This window comes from Bubalus bubalis, chromosome 11 (assembly GCF_019923935.1).
Source record: "Bubalus bubalis isolate 160015118507 breed Murrah chromosome 11, NDDB_SH_1, whole genome shotgun sequence".
NCBI lineage: Eukaryota > Metazoa > Chordata > Mammalia > Artiodactyla > Bovidae > Bubalus > Bubalus bubalis.
The window spans coordinates 47,158,701-47,178,362 of NC_059167.1; the positions used below are offsets into that span (position 1 = coordinate 47,158,701).

General features: G+C 36.4%; 1 protein-coding gene across 3 annotated transcripts in view; it reads left to right on the top strand.

Annotated features, from left to right (window-relative positions):
• Positions 1-19,662, top strand: part of UNC13C (unc-13 homolog C) — an 855,380-nt gene that overhangs the window by 323,151 nt on the left and 512,567 nt on the right. For all 3 annotated transcript variants that reach the window (XM_044925029.2, XM_044925027.2, XM_044925028.2), the window contains 2 exons: positions 13,210-13,232; positions 13,809-13,873. In XM_044925029.2, the coding sequence (XP_044780964.2) occupies positions 13,210-13,232; positions 13,809-13,873 (88 nt within the window). The remainder of the gene's footprint in view (positions 1-13,209; positions 13,233-13,808; positions 13,874-19,662) is intronic.

The following is a 19,662-nucleotide window of genomic DNA, read 5'->3' on the forward strand; positions in this document are numbered from 1 at the left end:
ATTCTCTTAACTTTTGCTTGTCTGAAAAGCTTTTTATTTATTTCTCCATCAATTTTGAATGAGATCCTTTCTGGGTACAGTAATCTTGGTTGTAGATTTTTCCCTTTCAGTACTTTAAATATATCCTGCCATTCCCTTCTGGTCTGCAGAGTTTTTGATGAAAGATCAGCTGTTAAGCATGTGGGATTTCCCTTGTATGTTACTTGTTGCTTTTTCTATGCTGCTTTTAATATTCTTTCTTTCTGTTTAGTCTTTGTGAATTTGGTTAATATGTGTCTTTGTGTTTTTCTCCTTGTGTTTATCCTGTATGGGACTGTTTTTGCCTCTTGGACTTGGTTGACTATTTCCTTTTCAATGTTGGGGAAATTTTCAATGATAATCCCTTCAAAATTTTTTTCATACCCTTTCTTTTTCTCTTCTTCTTCTGGGACCCCTATGATTCAAATGTTGGTGCATTTGATATTGTCCCTGAGGTCTCTGAGACGGTCCTCAGTTCTTTTCATTCTTTTTACTTTAGTCTACTCTTCAGAAGTTATTTCCACCATTTTATCTTCCAGCTCACTGCTTCATTCTTCTGCTTCAGATATTCTGCTATTGAGTCCTTCTAGAGTATTTTTAATTTCAGTAATTGTGTTGTTTGTCTCTGTATGCTTATTCTTTAATTCTTCTAGGTCTTTGTTAATTGATTCTTGCATTTTCTCCATTTTGTTTTCAAGATTTTTTTATCATCTTTACTATTGTTATTCTGAATTCTTTTTCAGGTGGTTTGCCTGTTTCCTCTTCATTTATTTGGACTTCTGTGTTTCTAGTTTGTTCCTCCATTTGTGTAGTATTTCTCTGCCTTTTCATTGTTTTTTTTTTTTTTTTTTAACTTATTATATTTGAGGTCCCCTTTTCTAAGGCTTCAGGAAAAGTTGAATTCTTTCCTTGAAAAAGGGTGAATTATTTCTTCATTTTGGTTTCTGCCCTCCTAAGGTTGGTCCAGTGGTTTGTGTAAGCTTTGTATAGGGTGAGATTTGTGCTGAGTTTTTGTTTTTCCTCTGATGGGTAAGGCTGAGTGAGGTGATAATCCTATCTGTTGATGATTGGGTTTGTCTTTTTGTTGTTTAGATGAGGCATCCTGCACAGGGTCCTACTGGTGGTTGGGTGATACCCAGTCTTGTATTCCAGTAGTTTCCTTTGTGTGAGTTTTCACTATTTGATACTCTCTAGGGTTAGTTCTTTAAGTAGTCTAGGGTCTTGGAGTCAGTGCTCCCACTACAAAGGCTCAGGGCTTGATCTCTGGTCAGGAACACAGATTCCAGAAGAGGTTTGTTATGGCATTAAGTGAGATTGAAATGAATATCCAAAAACGAGAAACCAAAGATGAACCCCAGACAAATGGCAGTTAAAAATAAGGCAAATACTAATTAAAATAATGGAATATACACATATACATATACACCCATCAGCAAAGTGAAAGCAGTCCAACATAAAGTATAGTAGATTGACCCAGCAAACAAAGGAAATAAAAAATTATATTTACCAGTTAAGAACAAAACTAACTAAATCATAAACTGAAAAGTAAGCTAAAGCAAGATGCGAAGTGGAGAATAAAGCAATGAGAACAAAACTAACAGATATGTTGAGAGGAAAGGAAAGAAAGAAAAGAAAGAATAGATATGCAAAAAATAGAGGTAGATAAGATTTATATCCATTAAAGGTTAACTGCAATCAGAAAAAAACAGTAGGAAAGGCAAACAAAGGAATAAAAGTAGAAAAAAATATAATAGGTTTAAAAAAATTAAAATTAAAATTATAAAAAAGAAAAGAAAAAAAAAAAGGAAAACTCCATAGAACTGCAAAAGCTTAACATAGAGGCAGAGGTTTATAACAACAATAAAAAATGTGACTGAGAAAAAAATAAAGCTCAAAAGCTTAATTGGATTTCTTAGTGCCAATAAAATTGACAATTACAATAGAGTGGGGGGTGGGGGCGGTGGGGAAGGGGAGGAAAAAGAAAAAAAATCCAAAAGAATCTACAGAACAAGTCAAAAAATAAGAATAATAAATGTTTTTCTTGAGTCCCTGCTATGAGAGTCCTTTCCCTCACTGGGAATCACAGTCCGCCTTACCTCCCTAGGAGGAGGCAGCTTATCTGCTGTTGGGGCAGCTCAGATTCTAATCTAGTCCCACTTCTGTGTGTCTTGCCTCCAAGGTCCACAGCTCTCAGAACTAGTGCATTTTCTTTCATGGGAGCTCTCAATGGACTTTTATATATTCCATAGACACAGAGTCTGTCTAGCTGATCGTGTGTATTTAATCTGCAGCTTGTACAGCTGCTGGGAATGTTTTGGGTTTTATTCCTTAGACACACTGCCCCTGGGTTTCAGTTGTGATTTTATTTCCACCTCTACATGTGGGTTTGCTCCTGAGGCCACCCTGGAGGACTTGGGTTTGCTCCTGTGAGGGCCAGTTATAGAGGTGGTGCAGCATCTTGGGTTGCAGGGGTTCTGGCAGCACCAGATACTCAGGGGGATTGTCGGCTAGAGCAGCAGGAAATACAGGGCTCTAGAAGGATATGGCAACCAATATTGGCCAATACGCTCCAGTATTCTTGCCTGGAGAACCCCCCTCCCTGACAGAGAAGCCTGGCAGGCCACTCTACAGGGTTGCAAAGGCTTAGACAGGACCGAAGCGACCCTGCACGCATAGACGCAAGACTTTTTTGGCCTGTGGCAGCTCTGGCCCAGTGAGATTTGAGCACGAAGATGGCGCAATTGCTTGGCTTGTGGAGACCCTAGTGGTGCCAAGTGTGCAGGGACATGGACTGCCTCCACCACAGAAGATGTGGCCCTATCTGAGTCTTTTTTTTTGAGCCTCTTGTAACTGGCAATCAAGGCTTCTTGTTGCCAGTCTTTCTTCATAGTTCCTCCCATTCAGGCACTTGAACTAAGTTCAAGGGAACTTAGAGGGTTCCCTTGCCTGGGCTCCTTCTCTGTTTTTCAGCATGTCAGGCACATAGAGGGGCCCCCCTGCTTGGGGTCCTACTCTGTATTTCAGCACATCAGTCACTTAAAGGAGCACCCTGGGTGGGGTCCTACTGTGTTGTTCATTGTGTCAGGCGTTTGATGGGCCAGCCTCTCTGTTGTTTCAGCTGGCATGTGAAGAGAGAGAGACTATGGTGATGGCTCCACCCCCTATACGTGACTCAGCAGTATCGCCTTGCTTCCATGGCTGCCTGGCTTTCCTCCACCAGCATTTTCCACCAGGATCTCCTCCCTCACATTTCCTCAATCTGCTCCTCTGCATTCAACAGCAGCCCTCGCCCTGGGATTGCTCCACAATCACTAAACTCCAGCTCCCAACTGCTGCACTTTCCAGGGGTCCAGCGTTCCTGTCTGGATTGTGTATGGCTACAGCAAGGACTGTCTGATTCTCATTCCATTTAGGCTGCCACGTATCAGCTGTTTCACTCTCAGCCTTAAATGTTTTTCCTCTGCCTCAGATAGTTTCTCTGATGTGGGGATTGGACCCCTGCTTCAGTTTCCCCACCCTCAGGTGGGGAAGGTCCAGTCCTACTAACACTCCTGGTCCCCCCGCCCCCGTCCAGTTCCTCATCCTCTATATGTTCTTGTCCACTGGTCAGGTACTCCTGTCCACTCGCAGCTGGTATTCTGCATATACTTCTGTGTCTGAAGGTGTATTCCTGATGTATCTGTATAGAGAGATGTACTCCATGTCCACCCACTCCTCTGCCATCTTGTTCTCTTTCTGTTTAAGCAACTTCATTTGTATCATTTCTTTATAGATTCCACATATAGGAGATGTCAGATCATGTTTCTCCTACTTCACTGGGTATGACAATCTCTAAGTCCAAATCCTCGGCCCATTTTTTGATTGGATTGTTTTTTTGTTTTGTTTTGTTTTTGATATTGAGTCACATGAGCTGTTTATAACTTTTGAAAATTATTCCCTTGTTGGTCACATCATTTGCCAAGTATTCTCTCCCATTCTGTGGGTTGCCTTTTCATTTTGTTTATGGTTTTCTTTGCTGTGCAAAAGCTTTTATCTTTAATTAGGTCCCATTTGTTTATTTTGTTTTTATTTCCATTAGTCTAGGAGGTGGGTCAAAAAACATTTTGCTGTGATTTATGTCCAAGAATGTTCTGCCTGTTTTTCTCTAAGTGTTCTATATTCTCCAGTCTTACATTTAGGACTTAAATCCATTTTGAGTTTATTTTTTGTGTGTGTGGGAATAGAGAATGTTGTCATTTCATTCTTCTATATGTAGCTCTCCAGGTTTCTCAGAACCATTTATTGAAAAGACTATTCTCTCACAATTGTATATTCTTGCCTCTTTTGTCATGGATTAGGTGACTTTAAGTACATGGGTTTATCTCTGGGCTTTCTGTCCTGTTCCACTGATCTGTATTTCTGTTTTTATGTCATTACCAGTGTTTTGATGACTATAGCTTGTAGTATAGTCTGAAGTCAGGGCACCTGATATCTCCAGCTCTGTTTTTCTTTCACAAGATTGCTTTGGATATTTGGAGTTTTTCATGTGTCCATATAAATTTTGGGCTTCTCTGGTAGCTCAGAAGGTGAAGAATCTACCTGCAATACAGGAGACCCAGGTTCAGTGCCTGGGTCAGGAAACTCCCCTGAAGAAGGAAATGGCAACCCACTCTAATATTCTTGCCTGGAGAATCTCATCAACAGAGGAACCTGATGGGCTGCAGTCCATGGTGTCACAAAGAGTCAGACACAACTGAGCAACTATAAATTTAAGACTTTTTTGTCCTAATTTTGTGAAAACTGCCATTGGTAATTTGATAGGGATTGCACTGAATCTTTAGATTACCTTGGGTAATATGGTCATTTTGACAATATTGATTCTTCAAATCCAACAACATGGTATATCTTTCCATCTGTTTGTGTCATCTCTTAATTATTTCATCATTGTTTTATAGCTTTTGAAGTATAGGTCTTTTGCCTCCTTAGGTAGGTTTATCCTTAAGTATTTGATTCTTTTTGATGCATTTGTGAATGGAATTATTTCTTTAATTTCTGTTTCTGACCTTTCATTGTTCATGCTAGAAATGCAACAGATTTCTTTGTTTTGTATCCTGCAAGTTTACTTAATTCATTGATGAGCTCTAGTACTTTTCTGGTAGCATCTTTAGGATTTTCTAAGTATAATGTCATGTCATCTGCAAACAGTGACAGTTTTACTACTTTTCCAATGTGTATTCCTTTCTTTCTTTCCTTCTCTCATTGCCATGGCTAGGACTTCCAAAACTATGTTGGAAAAAAGTAGCAAGAGTGGACATCCTTGTCTTGTCCCTGATCTTAGAGGAAATTTTTTCAGCTTTTCACCTTTGACTGTGATGCTGGCTGTAAGTTTGTTATACATGGTCTTTGTTATATTGAAGTATATTCCATCTGTGCCTACTTTCTGGAGAGTTTTCATCATAAATGGGTGCTGAGTTTTGTCATTTTTTTTCTCCATCTGTTGAGATGGTTATATGGTTTTTAGTCTTTAATTTGTTAATGTGGTGTATCACACTTACTGATTTGCAGATACTAAAAAATCCTTGCATCCCTGGGATAAATCACACTTCTTTGTGGTGTATGATCCTTCTAATGTATTGTTGCCTTTGGTTTGCTAGTATTTTGTTGAGAATTTTGGAATCTATATTCGTCAGTGATATTGACCTGTAGTTTTCTTTTTTGTAGTGTCTTTATCTTTGGTATCAAGGTAATGATGGCCTCATAGAATGAGTTTGAGAGTGTTCTTTTTTGTAATATTTTGAAAAGGATAGGTGTTAACTCTTCTGGAAACATTTTATAGAATTTTCCTGTGAACCCATCTGGTTCTGAACTTTTGTGTGAATTTTTTAATCACAGTTTCAATTTCTGTCCTTGGATTGTCTATTAATGTTTTCTATTTCTTCCTAGTTCAGTCTTGGAACATTGTGTCTTTCTAAGAATTTGTTCATTTCTTCTTGGTCATCCCTTTCATTACCATATAGTTGCTTGTAGTATTCTCTTTTAATCCTTTGTATTTCTGTGGTGTCAGTTGTAACTTTTCCTTTTTAATTTCTATCTTTATAATTTGAGCTCTCTCCTTTTTTTCTTGGTTAGGCTAGCTAAAAGTTTATCGGTTTTGTTTATCTTTCCTAAGAACCAAGTTTTAATTTACCTTTCTTACTGTTTTCATCATCACTATTTCAATTTTTTCTGCTTTGATCTTTATGATTTCTTTTGTTCTACTATCTTTGGCTTTGGTTTGTTATTCCTTCTCTAGTTGCTTTAGGTGTAAGTTGTTTATTTGTAATTTTTCTTATTTCCTGAGGTAAGAAGGTATTGCTATAAACTTCCCCTTTCAAACTGCTTTTGCTGGATTCCTTAGGTTTTGGATTGTCATGGTTTCATTTTTATATATCTCAAGGTATTTTATATTTTAATTTCTTCAGCGATCCATTGATTGTTTAGTAATATATTGTGTAGCCTCCATGTGTTTGTTTTTTACAGATTTTTCGTGTAGTTGATTTCAAATATCTTGACATTGTGGTCAGAAAAGATGTTTGATATGGTTTCAGTTTTCTTAAATTGAATGAGGCTTACTTTGTGGCCCAGCATGTGATTAATTCTGAAGAACATTCTATGTACACTTAGTATATTCTGCTGCTCTTGTATGGAATTCTCTATACATATCAGTTAAGTCTGTATTGTCTCATGTGTCATTTAAGGCCTGTGTTTCCTTATTGATTTTCTTTCTGGATGATCTGTTCATTGATGAAAGTGGGTGTTATTTATAAAGTTCCCACTATTACTGTGTTACTACTGATTTCTTCTTTTGTGGCTAGTATCTTTTGCCTTATATTTTGCGGTACTCCTATATTGGGTACGTGTATATTGGCAATTGTTATATCTTCTTAGATCGATTGTTTGATCATCATGTGATATCCTTCTTTGTTTCTTGTAAACAGTCTTTAAAGTCTGTTTTGTTTCATAGGAATATTGCTACTCCAGGCTTGTTTTGATTTCCATTTGCATGGAGTATATTTTTACATACCCCAGTTTCAGTTAGTATCTGTCCCTAGAATTGAAGTGGGTTTCTTGTAGACAGCATACATGCAGGTCTTGTTTTTGTATCCACTCAGCCAATCTGTCTTTTGGTTGGAGCATTTACATTTAAGGTAATTACAGATACTTGTGTTATTGCCATTTTGTTAATTGTTTTGGATTTATTTTGTAGGTCCTTTTTCTTCCCTTCCTCTTTTATTCTTTTGTGATTTAATGACTGACTTTAACATTGTATTTGGATTTCTTTTTCATTTTTGTTTTGTATATCTAATGTAGATTTTTGGTTTGAAGTTACCAGGAGGTTTTGATATAGCAATCTATATATAAACAAAATTGCTTTTGAAGTTGCTGTTCTCTTAATTTCAAATGCATTTCCAATATTCTGCATTTGTACTCTTCTCATGATTACTGATTTTGTTATCATATTTGTGTTTGGATGATTTTCTGCCTTTATGTTTACCTTTACTGATGAGATTGTCTATTCATTATTTTCTTGTTTTTAGTTGTGGCCTTTTCTTTTCTAACTGGAGAATGTCCTTTAGCATTTGTTGCAAAACTGGTCTGGTGGTTCTGAAGTTTCTTTTCTTTTCTTTTTCTGTAAAGCTTTTGATTTCTCTGTGAATTCCAAGTTAGAGCCTTCCTTGGTAGAGTATTTTTGTTTTTAGGTTCTTATCTTTCATCACTTTAAATATATTGTGCCAATCCCTTCTGGTCTGTAGAGTTTCTGCTGAAAAAAATCAGCTGATATCATTATGAAAATTCACTTGTATGTTGTGTTGCTTTCCCTTGTTAATTTTATTATTTTCTCTTTGGTTTTGATTTTTGTTGACTTGATTGCCATGTCTCTCAGCATGTTTCCCTTTGGGTTTTTCCTGCCTGGAACTCTGTGCTTCCTGGACTTGGGTTTATGTTTCCTTTCCTGTGTTAGGGAAGTTTTCAGCTGTCATCTCTTCAGGTATTTTCTCAGGTCCTTTCTGTCTCTTTTCTCATTTTGACCCTGCTATACTGAGAATAGTGGTGCATTTAATGTTGTCCCAGAGGTCTCTGAGACTGTCCTTATTTCTGTAAATTCTTTTTTGTTGATTCTGTTCTGCAGCAGTGGTTTCCACCATTTAATCTTCTAGCTCACTTGTTTTTCTGCTTTGTGTATTCTGCTATTGGTTCCTTATAGTGTTTTTCATTTCAGTTATTATTCATCTCCATTTGTTTGTTCTTTAGATCTTCTAGCACTTTGTTAAACATTTCTTGTATCTTCTCAATATGTGCCTTTCTTTCCCCAATATTTTGGATCATCTTTACTATCATTACTCTGATTTTTTTTTTTTTTTCCCCAGGTAGATAGCCTGCCTTCCGGAAAAGGCAATGGCAAGCCACTCCAGTACTCTTGCCTAGAAAATCCCATGGATGAAGGAGCCTGGTAGGCCACAGTCCATGGGGTCGCTACGAGTCGGACACGACTGAGCGACTTCACTTTCACTTTCACACAATGGAGAAGGCAATGGCAACCCACTCCAGTGTTCTTGCCTGGAGAATCCCAGGGACGGCAGAGCCTGGTGGGCTGCCGTCTATGGGGTCGCACAGAGTCGGACACGACTGAAGCGACTTAGCAGCAGTAGCAGCAGCAGCCTGCCTTCAGTTCACTTGATTGTTCTTCTGGAGTTTCATCTTGTTCCTTCATCTTGGACAGATTTCTTCTGCTGTTTCATTATGTGTAACTTTCTGTGATTGTAGTGCTCGTTCCTCAGCCTGCAAGGTTATAGTTGTTCTTGCTTTTGTTGCCTGCCTCCTGGTGGATAAGGCTGGTCTAAGGGGCCTGTGCTGCCTTCTGGAAGAAGGAACTGGTTCCTGCCCACTGGTGATCAGAGCTTGGCCTTGTCCTCCTGGTGGACAGGGCCATGTCAAGGGCTATGTTTGTTGAGCAGCTGTGGGGTCAGGAAGACTTTAGTCAGCCTCCCTTCTGAGGAGTGGGGCTGTTTTCCCACCCTGTTGGTTGTTTGGTCTGAATCATTTCAGCCTTAAGCCTGTTGGGTGGACCAGGTTTTGGTGAGAAAATGGTGACCTTCTGGAGGCTCTTGCCAATGAGTACTCTTCAGAACTACTGCCACCAGTATCTTTCTTACTGCAGAAAGCCTCACCCCATCCCACCCCTGAACCTCTGCTGGAGACCCTTCAATTCCAGCAGGTAAATCTGGCTCAGGCTTTTATGAACTCACTGCCTTTTCTCCTGGGGCCTGGTGCACATGAAATCTTGTGCATGCCCACTAAGAGTAGAGTTTCTGTTTCTCTCAGACCTGTGGAATTCTTTTGATCAAATCCTACTGTTCTCCAAAGCCAGATATTCTGAGGATTCTTCTTTTTGATCAAGGCCTCCAGCCTGGGCTGCCTGATGTGGGTGTTGGAAATTTAACCCTGTGGGAGAACCTCTGTGATATAGCTATTTTCTAGTTTGTGTGTCTCCCACCTGGCAGATGTGGGGTTTGACTTTATTGTGATTGCACCTCTTCTATCTTCTCATTGTGGCTTTTTCTTTATCTTTGGATACAGAATATATATATATAGATTCTAGTGTTTTGGTTTTCTTCTCAGTGATTGTTCAGCAGTTCTTTGTAGTTTTGGTATTTTGGTGGGAGGGGGACAGCTCAAGTCCTTCTACTCTGCCATCATGTTTATACCTCCCTAAGCACCATTTTAGTAACTCTTGTTTTTTATTTTCTTGATAGCAATATGGCCTCTCTTATTCACTAAATTCTTACATATAAGGGTATATTACTTAGCTATACTTTATGTTTTACTAATCTTTTATTCTGTTTTGCCAGGATTATATTTTAGCTTTATAGATTTTAATATGTATGTAATCCATCCTCATTAATTGCCTTTAAAAAACTTATATGACAAACAAAAAACTTACATGTTTTTACTTGTTTGTTAACCTAGTTACACTTAAAATAGGATAATTTCAAGTTACAACAACTTGCCATTAGGATTTAACTATTAAATCTGTTAGAAAATAATTCATCCTCCCTATACCAAAATATGAAATAAATTTTTTTTAAAACAGATTTTTAAATATTTCAGTAAAGTGGTATAGCTTATGTAAGGTTGTACATTCTGTGCTTTGCAAATGTTTATTAGACATCTCCTATGTTTCAGGAGTGTAATGGGAGTTAAAAAAGTTAAACTATTGAAAGGTGGTTGTTGAATCACGCGAAGACACCGGGATTCTTGGCCCCCAGAGGAGAAGAATTCAATCCGGGGCCAGAGATGAGGCTTAATTGCTCAGAGCTCTTGTGTAATAAAGTTTTATTAAAGTATAAAGGAGATAGAGAAAGCTTCTGACATAGGCATCAGAAGCGGGCAGAAAGAGTACCCCCTTGCTAGTGTTAGCAATGAAGTTATATACTCTCCAATGAATCCAAAGAATGTCTGGAGGTTGTAAAGACCTCACCAGACCTACTTCCATAATTTACATTTTAAGATAACAGAATTAGCCAGAAGGTTTAATCCAGAGACTGTCCTCAGGCAGGCACATTATTGTTATATAATCCTAAGGAATGTAGAGAAGGAAAAAAAAGTTTGTCCTTTCTTCCTCCTTGAGAATTCCAGACCTCTCGCTCCTTGGGGACCCCTAGACTCCTTATCAACCTGCTTAGGAAATGACTCTCTCACTATCACTGAGACATTGTCTAGAAGGATTTCAGGTAAAGAAACTGAAAAAAGTTGAGGATTAGCCAAGGGGAATATGCACTGTATAGTACTTATGTATAAAGATCATGAATCCCTGAAAAGTGATAAGTTTCCAGGAAAGGGGTTATGTTTCAACTGAGTTTTGGAGACTGAGAGGCAGTTAGCTGGATAAAGAAAGAGATAACTTGTTTTAGGGGAAAGAAACTGAAAATGCAAAGACTCTCATTTAAAAGAGCATGGGATGAAAACTAAATGGCAAAAATTTACTTGTGGCCAAAGTATAGGATGTGAATCAGGACTGGTGAGCCATGATTTGCAGTAGACAAAGATCTTATTTTCTCAAGTGGGCAATGGGTGAAATCAGTGGGTTTGTAAAAGAGAATGGAGAGGATCATATTTGTATTTTAGAAAGGTTTTAAAGGTGATAAGAAAGGAGTCAAGGTGAACAAAATTGGTTAATTGATAATTAATAAAAATATGTATTCAGGGAAAATATGAATGAACACTGAATGAAACAATGAATGAAGAGTTAATGAATTACTACAGTTAGCAGCTGAAAAATAAAAACTTTGGTAAGATTACCCTTATTCAGTCAGATGATTGATATAGAAACCAGTTAGAATGGGGGACTATTTCAAAATACTGATATATGAAATCAGACTTAATGTCATTGTTTCCCAAACTAGCTATTGCTAGTTAGTAGGAAATACCATAATGTTGTTATTTGATGTGTTGTTTATTCATTTGCTATCTATTTGATTAATCATAACAGTTTTCCATGTGGTTTGACTTGTTTTCAGGGTATAATACTATAATTCTGAAAAATAAAAACTTTGTATTTTATCTTTCAGCATTTATGTTCTTATTTCTGTTTTACTCTATTGGTTAGGATTTATGGAAATAAATTAAAATATTGTAGTGGACATTTTTGCCTTTTAATAACAGGGATGCCTTAATATTTTACACTTAAGTTGATTCTGAAAGACATTTTTCAGCATATGAAAATTAATTCATTCCAGGCTAAAGTAGGTTAAAAATTATTTGGAAGGTTTTGAAATTTTATCAAATAGCTTGTATGCTCCTACTTAAATGCAGATATGTGTTTTATGATCAGTTGATGTCATTTTATAGTCGTCGATGATTTTTATTTTGAAAACAATCTTCATGGCTATGATATATCATTCTTCTGATACAGTGCTGAATTTTATTTTCTGTATTTTGTGAAGTATTTAAAATATTTATGGCCATATTGCTTTATTACTTTATATTGTGCCTACTATGCTTTGTATTCAAAGATATAACCATAGGATAGTGTAAAATCTTCAAAATATTACACAAAAATATTTAGTTATGTTAACTGGTTCATATTTAATGGGTCAAGAAAACAAACAATTTCAGATTTTTATCAATAAAAATCACCATTGAATTACATGTCCTCGAGCAAATCTTTCTCTTTCTGGGACTCATCTGTGAAAATAAGGGGTCTCGGATACAAAAAATGTAAGGTCACTCCAGTTCTAGCTTTCTGCAAACTTGTATTCATATGGAAATCCCTTTGGCTTTATGCTAAAAAACAGTAACACTGTGTAAGTTAGAAATGGACCATGCTATGATGACCCTTGAAAATGTAGACTTGAGTTTCAAAAAGAAACAAAAAATTTGAAAAATCACAAGTCCATTGTTCATCTACTTGGGCCCATGAGCAGTTGAAACTGAGAAATACTGACTTGGTGATTTTATCCTAAGTTATACTTGAGAACCATGGACCAAATATCCCTCCCTGTTTTGTTCAATTTCCTTGAAACGTTGAATCCAAAGGGCAGAAGATGGGGAATCAGAAGCCTTGGATTTATACCACTCTGTCATTTAGTGGTTTGGGGATCTTAAGTAATTTAACACCTTCAGGCATCAGATTTCTTATTTGCAAGGTGAAATATACTTAGTCTTTTAGTTCTAAAGTTCTGTGATATGAGAAGCAATAAATAATTCCATAATAAAAATTCTTTAATTTATATAGTCACCTGGGGTTTACTTTCACATATATTGATCTTAATTGAGCCTCTTCACAAAGTTTGGAGGCAAAAAGCAAAGTATTAGTGACTTTATTTCAGAGTTAGGTCTAGACTCCAGACCATTTGGTAGTTTGCCCAGTGTGCTTAGCAAGTGGCGGAGTCCCGGCTGGAGCCTAGGCATTATGATACTTCGATTGTTCTTTTCTTTTTATGACACATTGTCTTTCGTTAAGCTTTGTAATCACCCTTTTATACTTTTCAAGCATTCTGGCACATTTTCCAACTCTTTAAATTGCAGGGACCAGCTATCCTTCTTCCCTTGGGGTTCATTTATAATTTTAAACTATAGAACATTAACACTTTGTTCATGTATATGTTTAAATGATTTCTTAAAAAGTACTCCATCTAACATTTATTCCTTCTTTTCCTGATTCTCTTTCAGATAGCAGTTCTGTGGATGAAAAGGTTTTAAATCATACTTTTTCTTCCCTCCTGAGGGATCTTGTCTTTTTGTACATGTTTGTTTGTGACATATTAGACCTGTTTTGGTTCTTCTGTTTTAGTTGTGAACTGTGCATGTTATCCCAGCTTTCCATTCATTGGTTGTCCTTTAAGTGTGCCCCAATCTGTTGCTTTTATGAAGAGATTACACCTTGCCAGCTTTGCTTACTATAGCTTACACTTGCCAACCTAGGGGTCTGCTACGGTCAAATGCAGCATCTGTTGTTAAGTCTGGCAAATCATGATCCCTCTGACTGATTCATGATCTTCACTGCACATACCAAGTTTTAAGGGCAAATGGTATTGGAATATGATATTTTCCTTGACTCTGCCAGTGCTTTTGTTTGAATGCTGACAGCTAATTTCAAAACCTCCACCCATAAAACCACAGTAGCTTTGACTTGGAGCTGACCCTGCTTAGCATCTGTCATACTAGGTGTTACGTGTATAGTGCAGTTGACGCGTGTTCCCAATTCATGTGTACATAGCTATAGAATGCTAAAAGTCTGTTTCTTTTGTTTCTCTCCATTTTCATTTAAGGCTCGGATAGTAAGTGGCAATGATTTGGATGCTTCCAAATTCTCTGCACTACAGGCGTTTGGTGGGTGAGTACACTCATAACCTTCCTAATTCATTCTATTCATCAATGTTTCTTGGTTGTGCTCTCAACATAGGTATTTTGAGTGCAGAATCTTTCATGATGGTATAATTAGCTTGCTTTGCTGTTGCTTTCTTCTTGCAGTAAAATAGTTTTATAGTGCTTTTTAAAAAGTATATAGATTTGTGTATATTTAAGTTTAATTATGAATAAATATATCTGTATATAAAGAAGAAAATTGAAATCACCTAGCCAGAATAGATCATTCCATAGACAAAACATAACCATATAATTTTAATTACTAGTACAGTTAATACAGTGTTTTGATCTGCTTGTTTGCACTTAATGATGTTTGCATGAGAATATCTGTTTCAATAAGTCAATCAATGTAATCATTTTCTGCAATTGCATTTTATGGGTGTATAAAAGTATTTAAAATGTGACCACAAAATAATGTGTTAATTATATTTTCTATTTAGTTATATCAATTATATTTTCTAAATAAAACACTTAAACAACAAAGATCTGCTTTAATGTCCCTAAAGATACAATTTGGCTCATGTGTTGTTAGGCCTTTTTCTGTGTGCTTGCATATACATGCATATATCTATATCTATATGTTGTATATATTTTTATAGAATAATAGTTTTGTATATCCCTGTACATTGAACATAAATGCCAACATATGGCCATTTTATAAATAAGCAATAATTTAGTGTTGATTTAATAGTGGGTATCATTATAGTTGTTTCATAAATAATGACTCATTTGTTCCTTACAATGGCTCTATGAGGTAAGTACTATTTTGACCACCATTTTATATATGAGGAAATGATATATATATAGCAGTTTAAAGAAAAAAAAAGACCTTTCTCTCCATACAGCTAGTAAAGTAGCAAAGTGAGTGTTCAAACCTAGTTAGTTCCAGAGTCTGTGATCTTAATCACTAATACTATCCTTTATCTTCAACTTGTGGGTTTCTTTTTCCTTACCTTTTCTTTTTTACTACTTGATAACACATTAGTACCTTGGAAAACTTTCCACTTCCATTATTTATACATAATGGAAATATTTCAAAACCTTTGTGTAATATTTGTTCATTCTTCTATTAATTTTTCCAGGATATTTCTAAGCATCATCATTGTAAATGATACTAGAACAGATGTATAATCAGTTTTCAAAGTGTAGTGTGTGGGCCAAAGCTTGTGCACAGTATAGATAAATTGTTTTTTAAGTATTGCAATTTGAACACATCTGTGTATAATAGAAATAGAAGCAAAATTTAGATATATGTTTTAGGTTGGAGCAAAGAAATAGTTTCAGTTATGTTTTATAGTATTTTCATTCCTTTAAAATGAATCTTGTTAAATAACATCCACATGCTATTTACTTTAACCCATATGAAAATTTTTGTTTCAATTTTAAAGCTCCTACATAGTAAAATCATTTTTATTTGGATTTTTCAAATAAGTAATTAAGATATTTGTTATATATACAGACTTTTTGATGCCCTTTAAATACATGAGGAATTGCATTTATACTGGAATATCACAGTAATTTAAATATATTATGAAAACCAACTGTGGCAAAAGCTCACTATGGATTAGTTATAGAAAATTCAGGTAGTAAATGGATTATCCTCTCCCCACTAAATCATATATACTTTCTTTAGTTACTAAAAAGTGACAGTGTGACACATCAAGTAGAAGTATTTATCTTAGAAAATAAGTTGAATTTCAATTTAATTTTGGAAAAAAAACTGTATGTCATGGTCTTAGAGGCTTATCTGAGTTTATCATATTACAGTTCTTACCTCCCTGTGGCATTCGTCACTTAATAACGACTTGCCTTCCTATCTCATGTCTGAATATGGACTTTTATCATTGTCAGTGCAAAAGAGTTAATCTACCTAAATCTTTTGTTAAGTGTATGTTGTGTAAATGTCTAGCTACAATAGGTCATCTTTGCGTTTTGATCCTTTCCACATTATTTTTCCAGAAACTTCTCCTTCATAGACTTAGCAAGGGATTTTGCAATTATGGCAGTATGGGAAAGGGGTGATAATTTTTAGTTATCAAAAAGAGAATTTCTGTTACCTGAAAGTAAGATTCCTCCCGAAGAACTTGAAGAATACGTTTAAATGCAAATTTTCAGTCAAACTATCTTCCAGAAATATTTGTTTCTTATTTTACTTTCCCTATAAGTATTTAAATATATATTTTAATAAAGCAAATTATCGCTATAATTCTCAATATTAAAATTTCTATTGTGCTGGGAAACTGAGACTGGAGCAGACTTTGAAAACCGGGAGTCGGGAGTCGTTGCTGTTTCATGACAAGGGTGCTACATCCTTCACCCCTCTGCCTTCAGCATTCCTAGTCAGTTCAGAGCTGGACCACAGCCTTCCTTCCCTCTCACATCTCAAGTGTCAATAAAAGCACAGTCTATATACAGTGAAGCCAGGTAACGTAGTTAACAATACTGCTAATTTCTGCTCATCTCTCTGTACAGTTCCTGTAAGTGTTGCTGGAAAAGACATGCCAAAGTTTTATTTTTCCTATCTGTCACAGTATAATTCAGACAGGTTCTGGGAGAGAGAAAAGATGGACAGAAAAAGAGAGAAGGATGTAAAGATGCTTGTTTCAGTGAAGTTATACATTTAACATTTTACATTATAGTACTTTTTGAGTTTGGTAGCTTTTGTCATAATGTAAGCTAAGGGTCTTACCAAGATACAAAAATACAAGACCTATTGGGAGAAAACTATCTCAGATAAAGTGGAGAAACAATAGGGGTAGGCAGGAAGTGCCTTGAACCATGATGCAGGTCTGATACTCTGGGAAGAGAGAAGAAGGAAGGAAAACTAGGCATGAGGAGCCTTAAACTGACTGCAGTGAAACTGCATGAGACTACAGTGAAGTGTCCGTTAGTGGGGAGTCCCAGAGAACAGGCTGGCTGTGAGAGGAGTCCCACCTTGAGCATCCGTGGCTGGTCTGCTATGCCCATTCATTGGGTGGCAGCAGCTTGGGGAGAGAGTGGCCTGGGTAAATGAATGCTGCATTTGGTTCTGGAGGTATGCTAACTGAAGTCTGTCAAGCAGCTACTCCTAGAAGATTTCTCTGAGGAACATCTGAGTGATACATGCCTGTGGCTGCCTGGCATCTGATAATTTGACATTATTTGAATGTCAGTTTGATGCCACTTCTTTAATCAGTGACAGGGAATGAAGGCACATAAGTACCTTCATGAATCACTTTCTGAGTTAGACTGCCACTCCCTTGGGGCTTTAACTGCATTACTTAAATTCGCTTTTCCCTGGATGTTTGTAGCCAGTTTTATTATTAATTTTTTTGAAGTTTAGTTGATTTACAATGTGTGTGTTTCAGGTGCATAAGAAAGCGAATCAGTTATGCATATGCATGTAGTAGTTTTATTCATTGTATACTGGGGAGCATTTCAAGGCCTCTCTCTATAATTTTTTCTTCCTAGTCTAGAGGTACCAGTTGTGTCTCCATCAAAATTCAGGAAAGTCTATACAACAGTGATGAGGGTAGTGGGGAAACATGTAGTTTGAGAGAAGAGAGACTCATAATTTTTGTTCCCTTCCTTCTTCAGTCACTAAAGTTATCATGATAGTTCTCATGGAAATAAGTTCTCTGAATCTATGGTAAGAAAGATTTATATTCTGTCTGTGCTTCTGAGCTATGCTATAGCCACTCTCCTTAACCCCAGGAAACCAGTGATTACTTTCCAACCACTACTAGGATTATTGAACCTGTTAGAAAAGAGGTGATGTTGAAAGAGGTAAGAAAAAGAGAAAATGGAGACATACTATTGAAGAGCAGTATCTTCTGTATATGTCAAATAGAAAAAGATTAGCTTCTGTGTTGACCTCCCTTTCAAACAGATAAAATTGCTAAATATATATATATATGAAATAATATATATTTCATATATATTATATGAAATAAGTGCCGAGATTTCCAAGGTTCAATTATTGCCATGAACAAATAACTTAGTGAATGTGAGCAAGTCAATCATTAGAATTCTGAAGAGTTCTTTTGTATTTAAGTTTACCTTGATTAAAGTCATGACTTTTGTTGTAGTTGTTACACCAGACACAAATAGATTGTAAAATATATGGATATAACAGGTTTAATATACTGTTTCATGTTTGTCATAGTTCTCACATTGCTTTTACATTCTCTATAAAGTTTAGGATCCTATATTCTGTCTTCATGCCTTCTTCCCAACTGCTAGTCTTGACCTCCATGTTTCGTCTGGTGTGAAATCAGTCACTTAACACAGAAGCTAAGGTTGTTCTTATTCTTAAGGAGCTTTTAACCCGTCTTGTCTCATAGCAGCAGTCTTTACCCTGGTAACTGATAACTTTTTTTTTTTTTGCTATCTAGCCCATAAATTAAATTCTTCTGTGCCCCCTCAGGTAATTTCCTTTCTGCTAAAGGAAAAGGCCAGAAATTCTCCTAAGCCTGGACAACCATTCTTTCCACTGCTATAAACCCTTCACTGGGTCAGTGGTTCATCATGCATAAACATCCTTGCACGTTGTCAACCAGGTTTGCCAAGTACCAAGAAAATGACAGCCTTCACATAACTTTGCTTCACTCACAATAGCAAATCACTCTTTGGGGCAAAATAGAAGCCTTTTTCTTTCACTTTCCAATTATTTGTTTTCATGGAAAAACTCCTTTTCCTCCCAGGGGATTTGGTAGAGGAGAGCACTATACATTTAGGGAGACCTGAGTTAAGATTAGGGACTGTTAATTGTTATATGGGTTATCAGATGCAAACGTATCTACTTCCATAATTCATAGTTGTACAACAATTCAATCACCATGCCTATACTTTTTTCAACTTAGATTGCCATCAGCCTCATTTTAGTTTTCAATACATTTTATCTAGGCAATTACAAGGTTGTCTTCTAACTGATCTTCCTGCATCAATTTATTTTTCCACATTTATTCTAGTCTCTTTGTGGTTAAAGACTAATCTCCTTAAAGTGAAAGTGGCTCAGTCATGTCCAACTCTTTGTGACCCCATGGACTGTTAGTCCATCGAATTCTCCAGGCCAGAATACTGGAGTGGGTAGTCTTCCCCTTGTCCAGGGAATCTTCCCAACCCAGGGATCAAACCCAGGTCTCCCGCATTGCAAGTGGATTCTTTACCAGGTGAGCCACAGGGGAAGCCCATTTCCTTAAAGCACAGTCCTTTTCTACTGAAATATATCTAACGGGTCCTCATTTCTGCAATATAAAGTTGGTTGTTTGTGCATGGCTTTGATTGTCCTTCCTGATTTCTGTTTCTCTCTTTTTACAACAAAGTAGTATTACTCCCTTTTCTATGTTCTTCCGTGTCATTCCTATAACATATATTAATTTCTTAAGTTACATAACCTTCACAAGATTCATATCCTTGATGACTTGATTTTAAGCTCTTTAAAGGCACAGAGTCAGTCTTTTGTTATTTGTGTTTCCTTTTATAAAGTTTATGGTAGTGTCTTGCCCTTTTAGGACCTCATTCATAAGTTCATTTTGGTTTAGAATGACAGTCTCTTAGATCATTGGTTAGAATTATTTTTTAAGAGACTTGGGTCTACCATATTTTAAGAAAAAATATTCTTGAAATAACTGTGGATTAAGGAGGAGACACATATGAGAAGTACTTTTTAAAAGAAACTTAAACATCTCTCAAACTTAATGTTACTGAGCTCTTAACAGGAAAAGAAAATCACGAGGCAATTTTTCTCATATATAACCCCAGTTGATTAGGAGGCTG